The following is a 24,641-nucleotide window of genomic DNA, read 5'->3' on the forward strand; positions in this document are numbered from 1 at the left end:
TTCCTGTCTTTTGAAGCATACAAATTCTCAAGCTTACCCCACAAAGTACGTGCATTTGTCTCATGTTGTATGTTATTATAAACATTCTATTCAACAAATTGTCGAATGAAACCACATACCTGTTCATGCTCAAAAGCCCATTCCTCGTCAGATTTGGAGATAGGTTTTTTCACTACCAAAAATAGGTAAATGCAAAGACTTCACAAATAGAAGATCTTTCATTTTACCCTTCCAAATATGATAGTTTGAACCATTTAGCAAAATCATTCTGTTTGTGTTAATCTCCATAAACCAATCAAAAAATAAACACGCTTATAACCAAGCTCTAATACCACTATGTTGGGAATAAAGCGGAATAATCATCAAACTTGTGATAATAAATTAGTCCCCACTTGATTGGATCTTTAGGAGCGAGAAACAAAAAACATAAAAGGAAATATAAATAAAACAAGAACACCAAGAATTTAACGTGGAAAACCTCCTCAAATCAAGGAGTAAAACCACGGGACTTTTGTCCAAAAGAAGCTTCACTATAATCAAATGTTAAACACGAAACAAATGAAGATAAGAGCTAAACAATGAAGAGATCTCACTATCTCTCTACAAATGTATGCTAGATGACTTTCAGATGTATTTTGATAAGCCACTTCCTCATCCTCTTACAGTAGAACATGGACAACTCAAAAGTGTTTTTCCAATAAGACAATCATATCCCTATTTAATACAAAATGACTTTTAAGCTTCTGGACTTCTGCGTTTCTGAACTTCTGGGCTTCTTAAATGTACTGGGCTTTTTATTTCATAGTTGGGAACCCAATCAAAATAACCCAACAAGTCTCTCAATTACTGTTGAGGATTAGGTTTTGGCTTTATAATATTCATCACTTTCTCCATGGTTTCTCTTTCAACAAATCCTTACTAGAATTCGGAACAAGATCAAATTAGCGCCGTTAATAATCAAGTGAACAGTTAATGGAGATGGAATCTATGAATCTCCAAAGGAAATAAACTCTCTAAGAAGAAGATTACCCAAGTCTAAATCACATGATAATGTGAAGAAATCAGCTCAACGAATTAACCCTAACACTAACAATAAAGAGCGTGCCTCCTCAAGAGATTGAAGGAATTAGCCGACAGAATAGAGAGAGAACGAGTGACGGTGACTTTTCTAGAGGAATGGAACTGTTGGAGAGGTGGATTACGTAGTTGGGAGCATAATTAGGTTTTAAGAGAGATAAAGTAATTAGGTTTTAAGAGAGATAAGAAATTGGGCTATTGTTTCTAAATTTAAAAATATATAGGTAAAATTTTTATTCTTAAATTTAATATAATATTTAATTTATATTATTTTTTACTTTTAATTTAATTTAAATAATAATTAATTAAAGGATAGATGTTAATAAAAATTTTAATAATTATGTTATAAAAAATTTTATAATTAAATTTTATTGTTAATAAAATTATAAGTCAAATTAAATTAAAAAAAATTGACTTCTATGCATATGACAGAACCATAGATCACCTATCACCAATTCAGGAGCTGCTGTATTGCTTCCAAGCTTTGTGACAGATTTTATAAAAGCCTAGAGCTGATCAGTTTCCCAAACGAATGGAATGAAATCAAAGAAGGAGCACTACTCAAAGGCAAGAGAAATAGATTTGCAACAAGCGTGTTCAAGTGCAGCTTTGGAGCAGTGGTGTATAACATTTGGCAAGAACGGAATGCAAGAGTATATGACAGAACCCGCAGGAGCATTGACGAGTTATGGAAAGATATTGTATCGGATTGCAGCGCCCTCGCGGGACGTGGAGAAGAATTTCCAGCATGGAGGAGAACTGGAATATCTGCAGGAACTAAAATTTACCGTTTTTTAAACTCACTAGAATTGAAAGCATTGTAAACAGATAATTTATTTACGTTTTTAGCTTTTTAGTTTTATTCAGAATGTTACGATTTCAAAATCATTCTAGGCCTGTCTAAAATGATCTCTTAAACTCGTGGTTTTTTTTCCCGTTTTTGGGAATTTTTAATGAAATGACGCTAAGTCGTTTTTCCCAAAAAAAAAATTTAAAAAATTAAATTAATGAAATAAAATATTTATAATGTTAAAAAATAAATATAAAAATATTAAATTTAGAATAGTTAAATTATAAAGTATGAATATAAAAAAATTAGTAAGGGTGGTTGAATGTATAAAGGTGGGCAAAAGTTTTGTTTCTTTTGATTTTTAGCCACCCTTAATATAAGTTGGCAAATAAGGGTCGCCAAAATATGTTTTTGTTGTAGTGAATGTCGATTCTCGTAGAATTAGAAATATAATTTAAATATTAATTTTTAATTCCAATTTTACAAATCCAAACATATCCTTAAATAATCGAATTTTTGAAATTTGATCTCCTATAAATCAATCTCAAAATTTTGAGTTACCTTATTAAGTTATTATTTAATTAAAATATTAAGTCATTTAATAATAAACCTTGAACCTATTAAATCATTTAATAATAAGAATGAAAGATATAATATTTATTTTTTTAAAATTAATATATTAATTCATTTAATAATAAAAAGTTAAAAAAGAGAGTAATAACTTATTATTATGTTTTACTTTTTAATTAATCTTACAAATCCAAATTATTGTATGCAAAATAGTTAAAAACTTAGGTTGCTATCATTATATATATATATATATATATATATATATATATATATAAACCATATGCCCAAAATCCTAAATGCCCAACAAAGCCCAATTTAATAATTTAGTCTTATAACATTCTAATATGAATCCAAATGATATACTAGATATCCAACACTGAAAACCTAACTTGGAAAAATTATCTCCATTGGTTCGACTAACTCCCCATTGAAGAATGAATGAAACTTTTGCCTCTAACATTAAATTTCCGTGCTATAATTTAATAATTGAATGGAAAGTCATGACTTACAAAATAAGAATACATAACATTGTACTAGGATAAAAAATAAAATAAAAAATTACTTAACCTATTAACTAAAATAATAAAGAAATACAATTATAAGAAAAAACAACAAATCTTGTAATACAAATCATTATTAAATATCTTTCTTTATTTCATACATAATACATACATTTTTAACTATTACACCGTAATATTTATACGTAATTCATTCAATATTGTTTAATTGGTTTGTCCTATTTGTTCTAATTTGTCATTTTTCATTGCGATTCGTATTTGGAATCACCTTGCAAAAATGACATATTTGTTATATTTTGTCTATTAAAAAAATTTATTTTTGTAAATTTTTAATATTATTTAATATATAAATTCTTATTAAATTGAATTGAAAGATAATAACTATAAATAATAATAAACTTCCTACATTAAGAAAAAATGAAATTTAAATTGATGGAGAAAATCAAACTCGTAACTTGCTCTTTGACACTGAATTTTGTTATAGTATGCTAAAACATAATCTTCAAATTAAATCAAAACAACTAACTATTTTGTAATATCTTACCAAACTTCAAAACCATCTACTTCCAAGTTCCAATACATTTTTTTCTAAGAATTTTAATTTACATGACATTATCTTGTATAACCTTAACAATGAAAAAGTTGTATTAAAAATATTACTTAACCTATATAACTAACAAAATAAAGAAATACAATTATAAGAAAAAAAAAACAAATCATCATCTTGAAATACAAAACATTTTAAATATCTTTCTTCATTGCATACATGATACATACATTTTAAAATATCTTTAATGAGAATCAGCAGAATGGTAATGTGACCAATACTCCTTTACAAGCTTCCCAAACAATGAGTCTTCATTACTCATTAACTTAATTGGTTCATCATATTCCACCAGCTTTCCTGCAAAACCCGAATCAAATCAAATTAAACCAAATAGAATAGTGGATTGTGTAAACATATATATGAATTTTGCTTATTCTCACCATCACTCATTGCCAAAACCATCGTGCAATCCATCACTGTCGGTATTCTATGAGCCACGGTTATCACAGTGCAGTCTGCGAATTCGGTTCTAATAGTCCTTTGTAGAATCAAATCGGTTGCATTATCGATTGAAGCAGTTGCTTCGTCGAGAACCAAGATCTTGCTCTTTCTTAGAAGAGCTCTACCGAGGCAGAATAACTGCCTCTGTCCCATACTCCAATTTGAACCATCCTCAACAACTAATGATCAATATTGTCACAATTAATGGTGTAAAAAACCAAACAATATTTGAAAATTTCAAACAAGTTGACAAAATCCCACCTAAGGAATCTAGACCATGTTCTTTCTCATGCACAACCTCTTCTAATTGACACTTTCCAAGAACCTGTTGAAGTAGACAATTTTGTAAATGTTTATAAAGAAGAGAAATGAAAAATAAATAAGATAAGGCATTGATTGGTTGTTTGCTTTCTTGCCTCCCATATTTCATGGTCAGTGTGTTGGGACATCGGGTCGAGATTGTATCGGACGGTTCCAGTAAAAAGAGTTGGATCTTGAGGTATAATGCCAACCCGTGATCTCAAATCATTTAGTCCAATAGTTGTTATGTCAATACCGTCTACTATAATCTTGCCCCCAACCGGTTCTACTAGGCGAAATAAGGCACCAATCAATGTTGTCTTTCCACTTCCGGTTCGACCAACAATACCTATTTTGTGCCCACCTTTAAATGTGCAACTTATTCCTCGTAGGACTAATGGTGTATCTGCCCTATATCTTATCTATTAAAAGAAATAGCGAAGAAAATGTTATTCAACACCCATATCTTATCTTATTAAATAGATAGTCGTTTAATCATAACATCACTCATATATCACTGGTGGAGATAAATAAGTAAATAAATATCAAACATTATAGAGACAATTAATAGTGATTCACAAAGCTTCTAAATTACTTTTTTTTAGACAATTGTTTTTCCTGGAAACTAGACTAGTAGCGCATCACACTTAGATCAGGTATCAAGTTGGGTCGAATTTTTGGATAAATTTAAATGTCCATAATATGTCGGTTATTCATTTAAAACCTTATATCTTACCAGTATCATGCCGATTATTGGTAAGATTATCATTATTTGAATATCCGACCAAATATGTCCAATAATTCATCATCAACTTATTTTAAACTAATTTTAAAACAACTAAATAAAAAAAATCAAGTAAAATATGTTTATGTATAACATCAATTTCAAACAAATTATTTTATTAAGCAAAAATTTAAATTCAACATAGTATAATGTGAAATTATTTTTTTAATCGTTAACATTAACTAATATATTATGAGGGCAAATTAGATTGGTTAAGTGATTTGAATATAACCTATATACAATCGTATATTATGTACGTCGATTATACTTAATCAGGACTTTACGTCCGATTTTATAACCGGAGAATCAAATGTTTTCGGTTTGGATTCTGAGTTTACCCCTAATCACACCCTACATGGACTCACATATTAATCAATGTAATTGAACATTAGACTAACCTTTCAATTTAAGACTCTGACTTGAAATACAATCTAAATTATACTAGATAATGATGGGAATAATGAGATATGATAAAAAAAAATTACCTGTAAATCTTGAATCTCTACTCTACCCACAGATGGCCAATTGAGTGGAGGTCTAGTCTCTTCCACTGTTTCTGCAGCCTCACTTGGTATATACATATACTGATTTAGTCTTTCAATTGAGACAATATAATTTGCAAGAGTGCATTGTAACTGAATTGAGAAAATAAGGGACATATTTAATGATAGACCATATGATAGAGCCATTCCAATCATTCCTGCAATGTAGTGTAATAACGTTTTTAGTGAAAATCAAATATCGAGACATTTTTTTCTTATAAACTAGTTACTAACCAGAAGTGAAAGTTCCTCGAGGAAGCAGAGCTAAGCAAAGAGCCGATGCAGAGAGGACAGTTGCACTAAGTATTTCGAGACGTTGAATCAACCACTCATTAGCCGCGAAACTATGAAAGAACGGGCTCGCGTTCACATCGATAAGTTGGAGATTCTTGGCAAAAAAACGTTCTTCCTCCTTAAAAGCTCTTATTGTCATCGCTCCAACAATGGATTCAGAAAGGTGATTTGCCACAACAGACTTGGTTGTCCCGTTAATTCGCATCAATTCTTTCGCGGAAGAATAATAGTATTTCTATCGAACCAATATACGAAAACAAAATTAAATTACATTCATTTTTCATAATTCATTTCAAATACTAAAAATGTTACCTGTAACCGGATGGCTATATAAATCATAGGAACCGATACGAAAAGGACTTGCCATGTAATGGAAGCGAGCACGATGAGATTAGAGTACGCGTTTATAGTTGAGCAAACACTGTATGAGTAACTGAATGGCAAATCAAGATCGATAATACTCAAATCAGAAGACACCTGATAACACAACAAAAAAAAAGTTAGTTATTTTTTTCATATAAATGATAAATAAACAAACAAATGAGGAGTCTCACCCGACTAAGGATCCTTCCCAATGGAGTGGAGTCGTAAAACGACATAGGAGCACGAAAAAGCGAGTTTAGTAACTGCGAGAACAAGGATTTTGAAGAACGCATTCCCAATGAAACGTTTGATATACATCTAATAAACACAAAGACAGTTGATGTAATTCCTATGAATATATAAACTGAAATAAGCCATGGTATGGTAACATTTGGATTCTCAACATTAGAAGCCATCCACAAATTCTGAAGAATTTGTCCAATCACAAATGTAAGATGGCAAAGAGTTCCAATGAAGAAGAATAAGTATCCCTTATTCTGATTCAAGTATATTAAGTATGGCCTTAAACCTGTATCTCCAACTTCCCTTTCTTCTCGTTTAATCAGTTGTTCTTCAACTCCACTCGATAACCTCATTTTCTTCTCACTTATCTCCTCTTTTTCTGAACCCGCAACCTTATTCTTAATTGTGTCTGCTGGTCTCTCTGAGCCTGCAGTTTCTTTGTGGGCATTCACCAGATCCTTAAATTCTTTACTAGAAGCTAACAATTGGTTATATGGTGCAGCATGTTGTATTTCTCCATCAGACATCAGCTGTCAAAAAGACAAAAATACCATAATTGAGATGTTATCCAATACACATATGATGAGTTTATTTGTAACTTACAATGACTGAATCGAATGCGGGGAGGAAATCAACTTGGTGGGTGACAAGTAACACTGTCTTTTTTGAAAGTGCCTTTATCACATATTCCTACAAACAACATATCAAGTTAAGTTTTTTTTTTTCAAATGAAGAAATTTATGATTTTCTTTTGTTTACATTGAACAAGCTTGAGGCGGTATGAGCATCAACTGCGCTGAAGGGATCGTCTAGTAGATATACGTCGGCGTTTTGATACAAGGAACGGGCAAGTTGAATTCGTTGTTTTTGTCCACCGCTAAGGTTAACGCCTCTTTCACCTATTTCTGTGAGATCTCCGTAGTCTAGTAACTCGAGATCTTTCATTAATGAACATGTTTCTAATGTTTCTTGATACCTTTGACTGTCGAATGAAGAACCGAAGATGATGTTTTCTTTGATTGTTCCTGTTTGGATCCATGCTGATTGAGAAACATATGCAATACTTCCATGTACTTGAACCTGCACACAACATCATTGTTATGTCTAAAGACTTGTATATTCACAATCCACATTCATTCTAAACAAAGAAATCAATAAATATAACTTAATTAAACAAATTCGATTCACACTATAAAAAAAAATTAAGATAAATTGTGGAACTTAATAACAATATGATATCTCAAATCAATCTAGAAAACAAACAATCAATTTATTGATTTTTCAGATTTTTTCAAGATTTAAGCATGAGCTTCTTATTTAGTCTCGATTAGGCCCTATCATAACTATTTTATTTTTCTTTTAAAACAGTGAGAAAAGATGAAACTTTGATACAACATGTTATAACACAAATAGAGATAAGATGAGATCTTTACATCAATGACATTTAAATAAAATCAAGTTATCTTCGTGTTTTCTAATCGTTAAAAAAATGTTTGAAATCTCAATAAACCAAGATAAATAATCATCTTTATGTTAAAATCAAATATCAAAATGAGTTATTCATTTCTAAGATATTAAACTCATTACTTTAGACATGACTCTTACATTTGACCTGATTTTTTACAAATATATTAGATTAAGACATTTAGAAAAAAATATTATTGGATACTAATTATTGAAAAATCACAATATAAAATCTAAAATAATAGATAATCAAGTAAGTTAATTAACACAAAATATATCAAATAATGTAGACATCCTTAGAGTTTAGTTATTTTTACATCTTTTTTTTGTAGAATTAGTTGTTTAAGTGTAACTTTGTGTTTTACCCACTAATAATAAACCTTATTTATATTTATATCTAGTCTTATCTAATAATTATCCTTCAAAATAAAAGAAAGAAAAACAAGATCATCTTAGAAAGAACTTACACTTCCTTGGACATTCGAAACTTCACCAAGAATTGCTGCAAGTAATGTAGATTTTCCCGAGCCAACTTCGCCACATATCGCCACCTTCTCACCCGATCTAACTTCCAAATCAACATTTCTCAATGTCGGCTTTAAAGCAACTGCCTCCCACGATATACTATCCGCCTTAATAAAAACGCTAAACTCTTCTCCTCCGACCTTATTTCGACAACAATTCTCGTTTCCAAGTTCAGACTCTTCAAGAAATTTCACAATCCGAGCAAACGCGACTTTAGCTTGAATAACAATTCCTATCACATCAGGAATAAGAGTGATAGGATCCTGAACAATCCTCAATGTAGCCACAAATGTAAAAACATTACTTGCATTTAAAGGCACATGTAAAAGATAGCACGCACCAAAAGTTGCAGCCGATACAAGAATAGGGGATGACCAAAAAATAAACAAATTATAAGATTTATGCATTTGAACTGCTGATAACCATTTATACTCAACTTCCCTTAGTTTTTCAATAACCCTTTTGAAATGACTTCCCCATGCATAAAGTTTCAACACTTTCATGTTAACTAATGCCTCCGAGCTAGCCTTTAACCGCTCATCTTGAGCCGACATGAGTTTAGATTGATACCCGTGTTGTAATTTCGCCATTGGAGCATTACAACCGACTGTTATAAGAATTACAGACAATGCTGCAATTGTGGCTAAACCAATTGTATTGTATAAGATTATAAGAGCTAAACATAACTGAAGACTTGTTGTCCATATCTGATGAAACCAAAAAGGGAACTCTCCAATTCGATAAGCATCTACAGTTACATAATTCATTATCTCACCGGCTGAATGCATTTTCTTGGCGGAATTCGATAGTCTCAACTGTTTCTTATAAATAGCAGCCGTAAGCAAAGACCTTACTTTCATACCAATAAGTCTTGTTCGGAAATACCATTGTCTTTGCGATAAGGATTCTAGTATTTTCGCGAAAAACAGAGTTATAGCCAAGAAATAACCTTCATGTTCAAAACTCTGTTTTCCTTCAGCTACCTTAATGAAAGAATTAAGGAGCAAAGGACCAGAAGACAAAGTGATAATCTTTAGAAACGCGAAGAATCCAGACACGAGAATTTCCTTCCAGAAGCAACTGATGATCGCCTTTAAAATTGAGCCGTCTCTTTTCTGCTTTCTTAATTGTTCTATAAACAGCAAGTAACAGGCATCTGCTTTATCTTGTTCACGTAATTTCGGTATATCTTCTTCCCCAATGGTTTTCTCCCTTCCTTTCCTCATAAGTGGATTCAGCCACCAAAATGTCATTTTGCTGAAAACCCCAGATCCAGAAAATGAATAGGAATCAACATTATCATTCGAAGTTGTCTCGCCCTTCAAAAGAGTGACATAATTGTCGATTTCTTCGTGTTTGTGACACTTATAGGTGCAGATCAACAATAATGCAGTTCCAGGGAGGAATAGAAGATCAAGAACTATCTTGAATGAAATATGTCCGATCGAAATTGCTGAAAACAGCGATAAACCGAAAACAAAGCCAGCAAAGATGAAGATAAGTGTGGACAATATCCATATTGATGAAGAACCAAGAAATCTTCTTCCTTTAAGACTCAAACTTAACCCAATTGACAACCAAATTGCTCCATGCAACAAAAATGGTAACCATTCATGTAAAGAAATGGTTTTCTTTAACCAAAGGCTAAAACAGAGATAAGCCAAGGCTAATGCAGCATTATAACTGGCGGATGCAATTTGCCAACTTGAAAAGCCATGAAAATGAGTGATCTTATTGTAATAGTTGACAGATTTTGATGATGTCTTGTGAATCAGAAGGAATAAGAAGAAGATGATGATGAGAAATAGGTCAAAACAGAGGAGAATTGTATGGTTTGCACAAGTTGAAAGATCCATCAAATTTTCAACATCAAAAACACAAGATTCATGACTCCATAGACCATCCATATTCTTCTTGGTTTGGTTAATCCTCTTTTCTTACCTGTAAAATATGTATATCTGAATCAGATGAATCTTACTTGAAATATTATTCTTCAAAGTATAAGCTGTAATAATCAAAATTGTTGAAAATAATGAGTATATGCAATTTTTAAAGTTCACACCTATAAAAGGAGTTTTTGATATAACAAGTAAAATTAGTTTTGTAATTTATTGCTTTATGAAAAATATATATATTATTATGTCATAGTGTTCTTAATTATTTAACTTATTTGGTATTTAATTTTTTCATTTAGTCAAAAAATAAAAATAAAATAAAAAGTTTTCTCTAAGATTATCTTAAAATTTATTACAAGATCACTTTTTTCATTTATTTGTTATTGAAAAGATTAATATTTAATTCAAATACATCTTTCACATTAAATAAAAATTAAATCAACCACATTATGTTTCATTATTTTTTTAAAAAAAATTGGTATGTAAAAATATAAGTCATACTTTGCTAAATTTGATATGTAAAAATATCAAGTCATATAATTAATATCATTAATAATTGTTCTATAAAAAGTAATATAATAATAACTATCATATATTATTATTATATTATACTTTAAAATAGAATGAATCTTAATTAGTAACATTATAACTATTATTATTTCACTTTAAAACTAATTCATAATATATTTTGTTGAACATATATTAATTCAAAATTTATATTAACTATTTAATCCACCCTCAAGTAATAAGAATCTGTTTCATAATTTCTAACATTTAAATAAAATAAAAAAAAAATTATATTAGCTTTTTTTTTATTATATCATGTCCTAGCCTTGATCTTAATAGTGGCATGTCAACACCACTATTGCATTAAATATTATTATCTCTTTCACTCATCTCAATGACTACCTTATGGAAATCATCCTAGAATGAAGGAAAAAAACAACCCATTTTTCAAAACTAGCATGTCCACTTAACCGGCCTATACATGTATAATGTATAGTAATCAATTTTTTCACACATAAATTTTTATAATTATTTAAATTTGCACTATCTAAAATTTAAAATTAAGATGTTTACAATAAAATGTGAAAAATAAATATATCATTTATAATATATTGTGTGAATTACAAATCATTAACCATTAATGGTAAATGTTTAGAAAAAATTGAGCATATTTTCTGAATTTCAATTAAAATGATTCTCACCCCCATTAAAATTGTATCATCTATTAATTTTTTTTTATTAATTAAAATAAATAAATATACACTACATAAAATAAAATAAAAATACGATAAAGGTGAAATAAACTAGAGAATTATATATAACTTCACTATTTAAATAAAATCAAATATACTCAAGAAGTGTAACGAATAAATCGAATAATCTAAAATAAATCAAAATGATAAGAAGAAGCAAGTAAACATATCAGATTTGAATAAATAGAATACTAACTAATAAGATGAAAATCAAAATATTACTAATTGGAAGAGAAGTTGAATACTAAGTCATGATGATCTTGAAAATAATTTTTTTTAAATATATACCTTGTTGTGTGGGCGGCGGAGGATGGCTATAGTCTGGCCGGCCGGCCGGCAGTCTAGGAGGAAAGGATCAGGAGATGAAATACATGAAGAAGCTCACTGTCTTAGCTTGAAGATCTCAAATTGAATTCTTCTTCTTCTCTAGCTAGTGGGGGAATTTATTGGAATAAAAACAAGGAAGGTCAATCAAAGGGATTATTTTATTGAGACTATGAAATGATGGAATTCTATTTTACTTATAACAAAAGAGAGCACATGTATACTTAAAGCACCTCAAAGTATTAGTTAATTTTAAAATATATCATTAAACCTTTTATTTTTCTAAATAAACCCTTAAACTATGAAACTATTTTAGAGCTTGTTACATATGAGTTTTTTTTTTCATAAAACAAATCTATTTTTATTTGAAAAATATTAATGGGCGGTGATTTTGAATAGGTAAATATTTTTTTATAAAAAGATTTAAAAAATTGTAATCTATAGATATGAATGATAGGGGAGAGAAATTGAGAGAAAAAATGTGGAAGTAAATTACGTTGCATCACATAATTGGTTGTAAATGGCGAGTGAAGAGAAAGAAAATAAAATTTGTTATTTTTTAGGTAATAAGATTGGTCACATCATTTATTCTCCTTTCTCATTTCTATTATATAATGATAAAATACTTGCCATGAAATAATGTTGAATTGTGATGAATGTTTTTATATATATATATATTTTTTTTTATCAAATTCATATTTGTTGATGTAATTATTTATTAGAAGTCAAAACCTATTTAAGTTATAAATTTTTTTAAAAGTGTTTAGAAATCAAAAATTGTTTTACATGACTAAAGTATTTGAAAGACTTTGTTTTATTTTGAAGTTAATGTAAAAAGAGATTAACAGTTTAAGGGAGATAGATTAAAAAACATAGTTGAAGACATAATTTCAAATTTGACATAGTTGAAGGACTGATTTAAGTGTTAATTCAATGATGATCTTGATAAAGTTGATTTCCTAGATTGATTGAGGAAAGATTGTACAGATAAGAAAAGCATCAGTTGCTATTTTTAACTAAAATTTGACTTTTTATTTATAAGATTTACTTTGATTTTAGATAAATGTTTGTTTTTTCTAGAATATAATTAAATATATAGGTTGAAATAACATGTCATTTTTTTTTAAATTTATTATCATCTCAATTAATGTGTATGATCAAAGAAAAATGAAAATTAAACAATTTTACTTTGAAATCCAACACATTTTTAAAAGTAAATTTTATTTTATTCAATAACAATTACTTAGTTAAAGGATAATCATAATTAAAATACTTGGAAAAAACAAAAATGTGAATATAAAATGAGCTACTGTAATCTAGCCCAAATTATAAGAACCCAAAAAACTCATGTGATACTTTAAGATCTTGAGGTGAATTTTAAAGACTACATGTAAAAATTATTTAGATTAAAATATTATTGAAAATATTAAAGGAGATAAGTAAATATTCAGTAATAGACAAGTGGTTGGACCAACAATCAAAATAAAACCACTTTAACCCATAACCCAACTTTTATATAGTACACCCACTATCCGACAATTCATTGGTTATATGATAGCAATGTACAAGTTATAATTAAGTATTAATTGTAAATGAGTTTTAAGAAATATAAGTTATATATATATATATTTATTTGGTTATTTTCTTTTATTGTTTCAGATATTGTAATCTTAAATTCAATGTATAAATTTAATTATAATAAATTAAAATGTACACTTAATTACTTAAAAATATTATAATGAAGAATAATATTTTAAAATTTAATATATCATATATTTTAATATATAATAAATTAATTTATATATATATTATCAAATAAAATAATTTACACATTAATATTTATTTATAATTTATTTGTTAATGTAAACACTCGTTTTTGACACCAGAAATAATAGATATTAAAAAAATAATTTCGAATTAATAGAATTATTTGTTAGAATTTCTATACGGGCATATTGCACGAGATTAGAAATAAATAACTAATTCAAAAAATGGGCGACGATAACTCTCTTTCTATTTCTAATATTGATACATAAACTCCTTATTATGATACATAAACTATTAAAATGATACATAAACTCCTTATCATGATACATAAACTATTAAAATGGGCGACGATAACTTTCTTCCTATTTTTAATATTAGAAAATCATTCATTTCATGTTTCAATAAAAAATCTTCATCTATGTAATATATTAAATGTCCCATTAATTACAAAAATCTTCTAAGGTTTCGAAATTTTTTTCTGACAATAATAATTTTTTTTTATTTCATCAAATCATTGCAATGTCAAAGATTAGGTTATGAAGAGGGAACTGCTTCGCAGAACACTTAAAATTGGGCCTCCCTCCACTCATCAAACTTTTGTTGGAACTAATTTATTTGTAAACTCATAGCATCATCGTACTAGACATCCTTCATGATCATACACATCAACATTTATTATGTCTTCTTTACATTTAACTATTATTGACATCACACATTATGGCACACAAAATTCCTTTTTATATTTTTCAGTTTCGTTGTAATGCTTCATTAGAGTAATACATTCTAACATCTAGGGTCCTAGTCCTCTTTTCTCTATTAATGGTTTTCGATATTTTGTTCATTTTATCGATGACTACAGTCGCTTCACTTGGCTATATACTATCTATCGAAAATATGATGTCTTAACAACTTTTATCAAATTTAAGACACTTTTTGAAAATGAATTCAATACATCTATCAAAACTCTACAATCTAATTGCGAATATAGGAGTCTCAAAGCTTATCTTGAAACTCACGACATTCAACACTGTCTATCATGCCCTCATATAAGTGGACAAAATGGTATTATTGAACGCAAAATTCACCACCTTACATAAATGAGTATTACTCCTCTTACTCATGCCTCTATCCTATTAGGATGATGCTTTTATGACAATCATGTATCTCATTAAACATCTTCCTTCAAATGGTAAACCTCGTCAATCTCCCTTTTGAAATTCTTTTTAATCGTCCTCTTAACTATCTATTCTTAAAACTTTTTTATGTTCTTTCTTCTCACTCACTCGATCATATAACTCTCACAATATGGATCTTCGAACTCTAAAATGTATTTTTCTAGGCTATAATCCAAATCACAAAGGATACCACTATCTACACCTTCTTATGGTATAATATATATCTCTCGTCACGTCAATTTTGATGAACAAACATTTCTATTTAAAAATACAACACCAACATATACTAATCCTTCTACACCACGAGTCTCTCCAATAATTTATTTTCTTTTCATGTCACGTTCATCACCTCTAATATCTCCAACTTTAACATCACAACCCTCAAATCTTGTTGGGTTTTGGGCTCATATTTAATTAGAGTTTATATATTGTAATTGGGCTTTAAGCCTTTATTGGGCTTAGGAGTAGTAGTTTAGTCTTTTGGCTTTTGATGTACTCCTATAAATAGAGACATTGTAACCTAGGGTTACTTGGAGCATTATTCCATGGAAAATCAATAGAATGGACGACTCCCCGAGGATGTAGGCATTATTGGCCGAACCTCGTTATATCTTGTGTTCTTTATTATTCTTTACCACGTTATCTTTATATCTTCTTTTATCGTGTGTTTAGATTAGATCGTTTCTCAACAAGTGGTATCAGAGCATGTTTTGAGAATGTTTAACCTAATCTATTTGTGAAGATATGATAGAAACCCTAACCACCATTGAAGAAGTTGTTGGATATTTGTGCTTTTGTTGAAGATGGCTATTGGAGAAACGACATTGGTTGTAGAAGAATTAGCCGCTGTGAAGATTTGAATCGAAATCTTCAATTGCTAAGGAGATGTCAACGGTCGTTAAAAATATTTCTTAGTTTTGAGTGACGAGGTTTGAGAAGAAGAGAGAAGAAGACAATGGTCTTTTATTCTTCTCGAAGGCGCCAATGGGTGCAGGTGACGAAAAGTCGTCATGTAAGCAACAACACCAGAATGAAGAAGATGAGGTATATTCTTTTGGTCTATTAAAATATACAAAGGAAAAAGAAAATATATTTCCATATATATTCCATATATATCTCCATATATATATTCCATATATATCTCTATATATTCCATATATATAGATATTATATTATGATATAATATAATATATATAGAGAAGCCAAGAATCTTTGAAGCAGTCAACAACTAAGAATTTTTCAACTAAGACTTTTTATTTAAGTCTCGTTTGATTTTATAAAATAGGTTTAATACCTATTTGTTCCAATTTTCACAAGTAAAGCCTTATTTGATTTTAATCAAACTCTCAAAGCTTTGTATGCTTTGATCTTGGATTTGTATTGAGGCTTGTTTGACTTGAATTTCTCAAATATGGAGATTTGTGATTTATCTTCTAAGAAATTTGATATTCGTCAATGGGGAGATTGAAAATTGGAGTTGAAAAAGAAGGTGGAGTGCTTATTCGATGTTGCAGATTGTGGAACAGTTGATGCAACATGTAAAGGGTTTTCTGATTAAAGCGGGTGGCTTTAATGTTTGTTTGCAAGAGTGTGGTTTTGATATGTGTGTATAAAGGCCGAATTTGGATTTGCATCAACCTTATGAGTAGGTTTTGATTGGCAATCTCGGTAAGTGCTGGTGCGAAGTTGTCAAGTGGGTGTTGATGCCTCAAGGGTTCTACCAAGAATGATAATTTCTAAGGTATGAGTTGAGGATGCACTAATCATATATATGGTTTGTTAGATTCTTTCTATGCAGGATTTTGCTAGAAGAATGTGGAGAACAAACGATACATCTTCATGCTTATTGAAAATTAGTTGGAGGTTTTATTATAACTGATTGTTGTCTTGGCATACATGGGTGACATTATTTCACTATGGCGAGGGCTTTGACTTGAAGAAATTCTCGGCTGAAATAAGTTTGGAGAGATTTTTCTTTGGAAACCGGTTATTGAAGAAGTCAAATTAAAAGAGGGGTAGAGAGAAAATCTAGTAGTAGATTTTCGCCTACAGCCGCACAGGGTTCATCAAACTGACGATGGGAGATTCAAACAGAGTCCGATTGCGCTGAGATTTTGTCGAGAGGATTGGTAACTCATTCCTCTACATTTTCAATGGTCGGATCAAGGTTTGGACGTCTCGAAGTTTGTTTTTCTGGGGCTTAAAGTGTCTGCCTATTTTAGTTTTATTTGACTTATTTGGGACCAAAAAAAGTTTGTATCTTTTTGGTTATGACCTTATCTTATTGGAAGAGCTAATCAAGATGAAGACTGTGGTGAGATTATGTGTTTTTACACTTGACAAAAACATGATCGAGTATGGAAAGTTGTTATTTATATGGTGTTTACCGATGATAACATTGTCGACATGTTGACATGACAATCCTTTAGGCCAAATTGCAAGATTGCATTGAGTTGGCGGGTGATTAAGGATTGAAACAATTCCAGTTAACACATATTATCAATGAAAGACCAAGAAGAGGAAGACAAATGAAAGACACTTATAAGTTGAGGTGGACACATCTTGAAAGCAACTCTCAAACGACCGAGAAGAAATCATTGCATTATCTTCTAATGTGAGAAGATAAATAAAAACCTTGAGTGAGATTCCTAGTCATGAAAAAGGGGCTAGATGTGAGACTCGGTTAATTCGAAGGTGATGATTTTGTTACTTCTTTTGTTCTATCTTAATTGTCTGTACATTGTGGATCATATATTAGATGAATGTGATGATTGAGACCTTGAATAGGGATTCCTAGTCATGAAAAATGGGCTAGATGAGAGGTTCGATCAATTAAAATGAAAGGGTATTCGATTTCTTTCAGAAAAAAAAACTATAGATGATCATTTGAAGCATGGGTGAAGACAATTGAAGAGAGATATTGAATATTGAAATAATATTCTTGGATTGCTAGGCGTTTTTGGATTCAAAAAACTAGTAGATTGCAAGCTAATTTATTCAAGGAGAGGTATGAGGTTTAAGTTGATTGAGTATGCAACGTTCAAGGCAAGATGGGTGACAAATACTTTGTCAGATCTTGAGTTAGAGAAAAGAGATGTCGTGATAGCCTAATTTATTTGTTATGAAGTAGACGATAAAGGTTCGTCTTGGGTCTTCTCGTTTTTTGATCGATATCTTATTTTGAGGAAGTAGACGATGGAAGTTCGTTTTGGGTGTCCTCAGTTTTCGATAGATATCTGATTTTGAAAAAGTAGACGATGAAAGTTCGTCTTGGGTCTATTCGGTATTTTGTTTTCAGTTGGTTGTTGGACTTGAAAAATAAGACACTCAATTTGTGGCAAACAAAGGTAAAGATTATTTTGACATAATAAAGAATTGTTAATTCTAGTTTCCGCATATGTCAACGGGTATGAACAAAGATTGGGAAGAGTTGTTGAATGTCTCTAGTCGCTGAAGTAGCGTAGTTGCCAAATTTACTAGGTGTTATAAACTCTATGATTTTATCTTCTAAGGGATTTTGAACGGAAGTGGAGGTATAATGATTTATCTCTAAGAGATTGTTATTCTTCTAAGGGCTCTTGAATGGAGTGGAGGTGAAGATTGATGGATACGGCTCGTGTATTTCCTAAGGGACGTGAAATTCGTCATGGTGGAGATTTATAATTTATTCATCACATCTCAATAAGCGCGGTATTCGCCCAAGGTGGAGATTGTTGGGTTTTGGGCTCATATTTAATTAGAGTTTATATATTGTAATTGGGCTTTAAGCCTTTATTGGGCTTAGGAGTAGTAGTTTAGTCTTTTGGCTTTTGATGTACTCCTATAAATAGAGACATTGTAACCTAGGGTTACTTGGACCATTATTCCATGGAATATCAATAAAATGGACGACTCCCCGAGGATGTAGGCATTGTTGGCCGAACCTCGTTATATCTTGTGTTCTTTATTATTCTTTACCACTTTATCTTTATATCTTCTTTTATCGCGTGTTTAGATTAGATTGTTTCTCAACAAATCTATCATCTTCACTAACACCTGAACACTCATTATCATTATCAAACTCCGACCATCCATCTTCATCTACAACTCACCAACATCAAACAACTGTCATCCACTCTCAATAATTAACTCATGTTCGATCAATGCTCATACTCCAATACGTGGACTTTACCCCTTTATACAAGCTCTTGGATGTTCCTCTCATCATATGATCACATATGCTCTTTGTAACGCCAACCTTGTAACCATCTCTACCTCTCCACCTACATGTTTCTCCATTTCCAGTAAAGATACTCAATGACGTTCTGTCATGACAAATGAGTTTAATGCTCTAATTCAAAACAATACATGGTCTCTTGTTCCTCAATCCTCATAGAATATCTTGTGTTACAAATGAGTTTTCAAAATCAAACAAAAAGTTGATGGTTCCATTGAACGTTACAAGGCTCGTTTATATACAAGGGGCTTCATCAATAAGAAGGCATTGACTATCTTAAAACATTAAGTCTAGTTGTGAAACATACTACCATCTGAACCATCCTCACACTTGCCGTCACTCATCAATGGCCTATTCATCAACTCGATGTTAACAATGCACACATTTTTATATGGAACTCTACACAAGTAAGTTTTTATGTCTCAACTCTTTGGGTTTACTCATTCTGATAATCCTAATCATGTGTAAACTTCACAAAGTACTCTATGGACTCAAGCAAGATCTCGATTAATGGTCTACTACCTTGAAATCTGTCATTCTTTTCATTAGTTTTCAAGAATCCAAAAATAGTTCGTCTTTGTTCATGTACCACTCTCCACAAATTGTATTGTTATTTATTATCTACATGGATGATATTATATTCACTATCAATTCCTCCTCTCACATCTCATCCATCATCTCTCAACTTAACCACCCCCTTAAATATTTAGGTCCACTACACTATTTTCTCTGGATTGAAGCTCATCGATCTATCTCTGACGTTTTCCTTTCTCAATCAAAATATATTATTTGCATTCTTATTCGAGCTAATATGAGTGACTCAAAACCTATTAACACTTCAATTTCTTTTAGGTCATATTTATCTTGTCATGATGGTGACACTCTTCTTAAGCCAATGATGTATTGTAAGACTGTTGGTGCTCTTTAATATTTGACGTATATTCGACCTAAACTAGTATTTGTTGTCAACCGTGCCTACCAATTCATGCAGTTTCTACCACCACTCATTGGTCTACATTGAAAATGATACTTCATTATCTTCGTCATACTCATCATCATGGACTTCTCATTCGTCCATCACTTTCTCTTGATCTATTTGCATTCTCTTACTCTAATTGGGTCGGTTGTCCGGACGATCATCGTCCCACAACTGACTTATGCATATTTCTTGGTGACAATCCTATTAAAAAACTTTTTCGAAAAAATAAAAACAATTTCTTTTTAATAATAAGATACAAGAGATCACCCAATTGTATGGTGGGTGGTAGCAAAATTTTCTTGTTAGAGATTTCAAGAGCTCTTTGTATAGGTTGGGTTTTCTAGTTTTTGATGCTTATTAATTAATATTGAACATAAACAAAAAAAATATCCCAATGGATGATGATAATATCTTAATATGACATAGCCTATACGGTACCAAAATTTATAAAAGTAAGCATTATTACAGACTTCCTGGCCGATCAACCCATTAATATTGAGTTAGAAGATTAACTCGACTTTCCCAATGATGAAATCGTGGTCATTACGTCAAACACATGGAAACTGATGTTTGACGGAGTCTCAACAAACAATGATATGAAATTGGAATTTTACTAGTTGACCCTACAAGCACTTATAACCCGATATCTATAAAACTTGAATTCCCCGTTACCAAATAAGGAGGCTGAATACGAGGCATGTCTCTTAGGCCTCAAATTGGCTTACGAACGAGGGGCAACTAAATTAGAAGTAGTCGGTGACTCTAATTTGGTTATATCTTAAACCAAAAAAAATTAAAAAATAAAAGAGGAAAATTTGAAATCCTGCCTTGCTTATCTAACTAAGCTCATAGACAAACTTGATCAAGTATCATTCGTTCATGCCCTAAAAAGCAAAAACCACTTTACGGATGTACTAACTACCCTTGTTGTCATAAATCATATTCTTGAAGGAATTAAAGTCAAGCCACTCAAGATGAGACAAAAGCAAAAACCCACTTTGAAAGAGGAACAGTGACTTGTTGCAAAACATCTACCAAACTATGGTATGATACTCTTCAAAAAACATCGAGTATGGAGAATACCCTCCACATTTCCGAGGAAAGGAGCGACGAGCGTTACACCAACATTCCATTAATTATGCTTGGATAGAAAACAAACTATATAAACGATCATTCGATGATGGTCAAAACATACTTTGTGTAAATGGTCTTAAATTGAAAAGGATCATACAAGAAATACATACAAGGGTGTGCGGTCCACACATGAATAAAATGGTTTTAGCCAAGAAAATACTCCATCTAAGATATTATTGGAAAAACCTAGAAAAAAATGTGTGAACTATGTAAAAATATATCGTAAATGTCAAATTTATGTTAATATAAAGCATATCCCGACATCAATTCTCTACAACATGATGTCTCCTCAGCCTTTTTCTACTTGGGGTATCAATGCCATTGGGAAATTATATCTCCGTGCTTCTAATGGACACGAATTTATACTCGTGGCCAATGAATACTTCATCAAATGGGTAGAAACATCCTCTTATAAAATCCTGAAATCGTCTCACATGGAAAAATTGATATGCACCAACATAACTTCTAGGTATAGAGTCCATCATGCTCTAATTTCAGACAATGACCGACACTTCCAAGAAGAAGTGTTATAATTTCTCAATGAGTTTAAAATCGAGCATCACAACAAATCATCACCTTATAAACCATAAACTAAACAGAGAGGTTGAAGCGACAAACAAAAATGTGATTAGAATCATCAAGAAAATGAACAACACATATAAGTTTGGCACGAATAATTATCATATGCCTTATGGGGGTATTGTACAACTGCTCGAGCTTCGACTGGTGAAACTCCTTACTCATTAGTTTATGGCATGAATGTTTTGAAACCAATAGAAATCTAGATTAACACTCTAAAAATAATCTTATAAAGTAATGACTTTGAAAAACACTAGATCAAATCTCGATATGAACAACTGATGTTAATGGAGGGCATGAGGTTAAATGCCTTGTGAAAAATCCACATCTATCAAACACGAATATTAAACACTTTTAATAAGAAGGTAAAACCTAAAAACCTAAAATAAGGTGATTTGATTCTCAAACAAACCTGCGAACTCCTGGGTAAATTCCATTTCCAAAGGGAATGATCTTTCATGGTCAAGAAAATCCTTTATAAATGAGCAGTTCGTATATTTATAGCAGAAGGTTAAGAATTCATTGAACCGAGCAACATGAACGCACTTAAAATATATTACTTGTTAGAACTCCCATGAATAATTTTTCGACATTCACATCAAATGAAAACCTATTTATTGATAGTACATCGACCATTTATGCATGATCGTTATATGTTACTTGTTAGTAACTCCCGTGAATAGTTTTTTGACATTCATGTCAAATAAAACATATATGTTGATAGTACTTTGATCATTTATGCATGATTGGTATACGTTACTTGTTAGTAACTCTCGTGAATAGTTTTTCGGCATTCACGTCACATAAAAACCTATATGTTGATAGTACATTGATCAATTATACATTATTGATATACGTTATTTGTTAGTAACTCTTGTGAATAGTTTTTAGATATTCACATCAAATAAAAACATGATGGATCATATATTACCTATTTTATATTTCTTTAAGAACGATTTAAAGCCTAATAAACAAGATCATATAAACATATGATGAAAAGAAAAATAATGCACAAGCATGTTAGTTTTTATTTATAGGCAAAGACAAAGAATTTAAAATAAAAATAAAGTGAAGGTATCAAAAGAGCTATGTTAGAAAAATTAGATAGTTAATTATAAAGAACTTAATTAAATTCAATTTTATGTGCAGGTACATACTTTCAACCTGACTGGTCAAACTATTTTCCTAAAACAGCACAAACCGAAACTTCTTATTTATCTTCTCGGATGTCTGGTTCGGCTAAAATTCAGGACCGGTCAAGTTATTAACCGATATGTGTCCGGTCGGATCAAATCCTAAGGTAACATACATTTTCACCGGACAGTTTAAATCAAAACAAAATCAAAGATATGGATATATTGGCAGTTGACGTGTTGATGCAAATATATATTCTTTAGAATGTGCAGAGGAAGGTCTTTAAAGGTTCAGACTGCGTCACATGTCTTCTGAAACAAGTCTGCTAATTAGACTGCAGGCAACTATCAAGTGAACAGTTACCTGACTTGGTATAAATCCAGAAGCAACCTCCAAGGAGCAGGCAACCGTCAAATGTACAGTTGCCAAGTGTACAAACATAAAACGTACAAGTTACCTGATTTGAGCCGGCACGACATCATACTTTGGGAAGCTTCCACCGCATTAAATGCATTGCTGATCCTTTTGACCAACCATCTTAAAGAGAGAGAAATATGACCATTGTCATATTTCTACTATAAAAGGAAGCTAAAAAGCTGAAGAACTTTTTCCCTTCTGCTCACTCTATGCTCACACTTCTTTTGGGTGCTCTCAAATTGATAAGGTTACGAAGTTAGAGAAATTCTTGCGAACATACCTTGAGAAATTTACAAAGCTATTGAGTGATAAAAACAAACTGTTAAGTTCTGGGTATTTACATATTTGTAAAAGTGTATTACAATACTGTGTGAGTGTTGTAAAGTGAACATCGAGTAGTAAATAAGACTCGATTGTGTGGTGTATTGTGTTGTTGAATATTCCTTAGTGAATATCCTTCTCATTGTTTGAGAAGAAGGGGTGACGTAGGAGTTTCATCTCTGAATATCCATAAAATTTGTGTCATGTGTTTGTTAATCATTTCCGGTCATTGAACTAACCAAACCGATTTCCCCTTATTCTAACTGACCCTTCTCCATTCTTATTTCTATCCGATCCGTGTGTGTTGCTTCAGGATGAAACAAACATTTCCTCCCTTGAACTCGGTTCAAGAGTTGGTGACAGTCTGTGTGGTGTTAAGACCGGTGTTAATTCCTAACCAGATTAGCGCCAACCATTGTGTGTGTAAGAGGTTTCCTTTAGCCGGACCCCGGTCCCCTATCGACAATCCCGATCCTAACAAGCTATATGAAGGCTATTTTCTTGACCTTAAAAGGAGAATAAATAAAATTCCTTAGCAAAATTTGTGACGCAACCTAACAAGAGTTAGTGTTTTCTTAGGGTGAATGGTCCGCCTTTATATAGAATTCGAATGGGGGAAGATTTTGGCAGCCTAGGGTCGTAAACTTTGTGAAAATTATTATTCTTGGCACAATGGCCTAGATGGTATTTATATAGGTATATCTAGGGAAGCCCTAAACCCCATGTGCCTATGAATAACAACTTTTATCTAGTCTTGTGGGAGCCAACAAACTCACCAAGTGTTTAGGATTTAAAATATCATGAAATTTCAAAATTCCTCAACTATTTTTGATGTAACAACCCTGAGGTGGAAACCTTATCCTCTTGACATGACCTTTACATGTCATTAAATTAAATGACATGTCATTTTTCGGCCTATGAAA

The 24,641-nt window shown here is 31.2% G+C and overlaps 1 protein-coding gene across 1 annotated transcript; it reads right to left on the reverse strand.

The window, feature by feature from the left end:
* Positions 1 to 3,677: 3,677 nt before the first annotated feature.
* On the reverse strand, positions 3,678 to 10,440 carry LOC124919965 (ABC transporter C family member 10-like). The gene is made up of 11 exons (XM_047460337.1): positions 8,461 to 10,440; positions 7,289 to 7,609; positions 7,133 to 7,219; positions 6,478 to 7,059; positions 6,236 to 6,400; positions 5,864 to 6,158; positions 5,573 to 5,787; positions 4,420 to 4,725; positions 4,265 to 4,328; positions 3,943 to 4,182; positions 3,678 to 3,859 (listed from the first exon to the last, which is right to left on the reverse strand). The coding sequence occupies exons 1-11, from the start codon at positions 10,423 to 10,425 to the stop codon at positions 3,747 to 3,749; spliced, it is 4,353 nt and encodes a 1,450-aa protein (XP_047316293.1). The 5' UTR covers positions 10,426 to 10,440; the 3' UTR covers positions 3,678 to 3,746.
* Positions 10,441 to 24,641: the final 14,201 nt, after the last annotated feature.

The sequence above is a fragment of the Impatiens glandulifera genome, chromosome 1, assembly GCF_907164915.1.
Source record: "Impatiens glandulifera chromosome 1, dImpGla2.1, whole genome shotgun sequence".
NCBI classification, from domain to species: domain Eukaryota; kingdom Viridiplantae; phylum Streptophyta; class Magnoliopsida; order Ericales; family Balsaminaceae; genus Impatiens; species Impatiens glandulifera.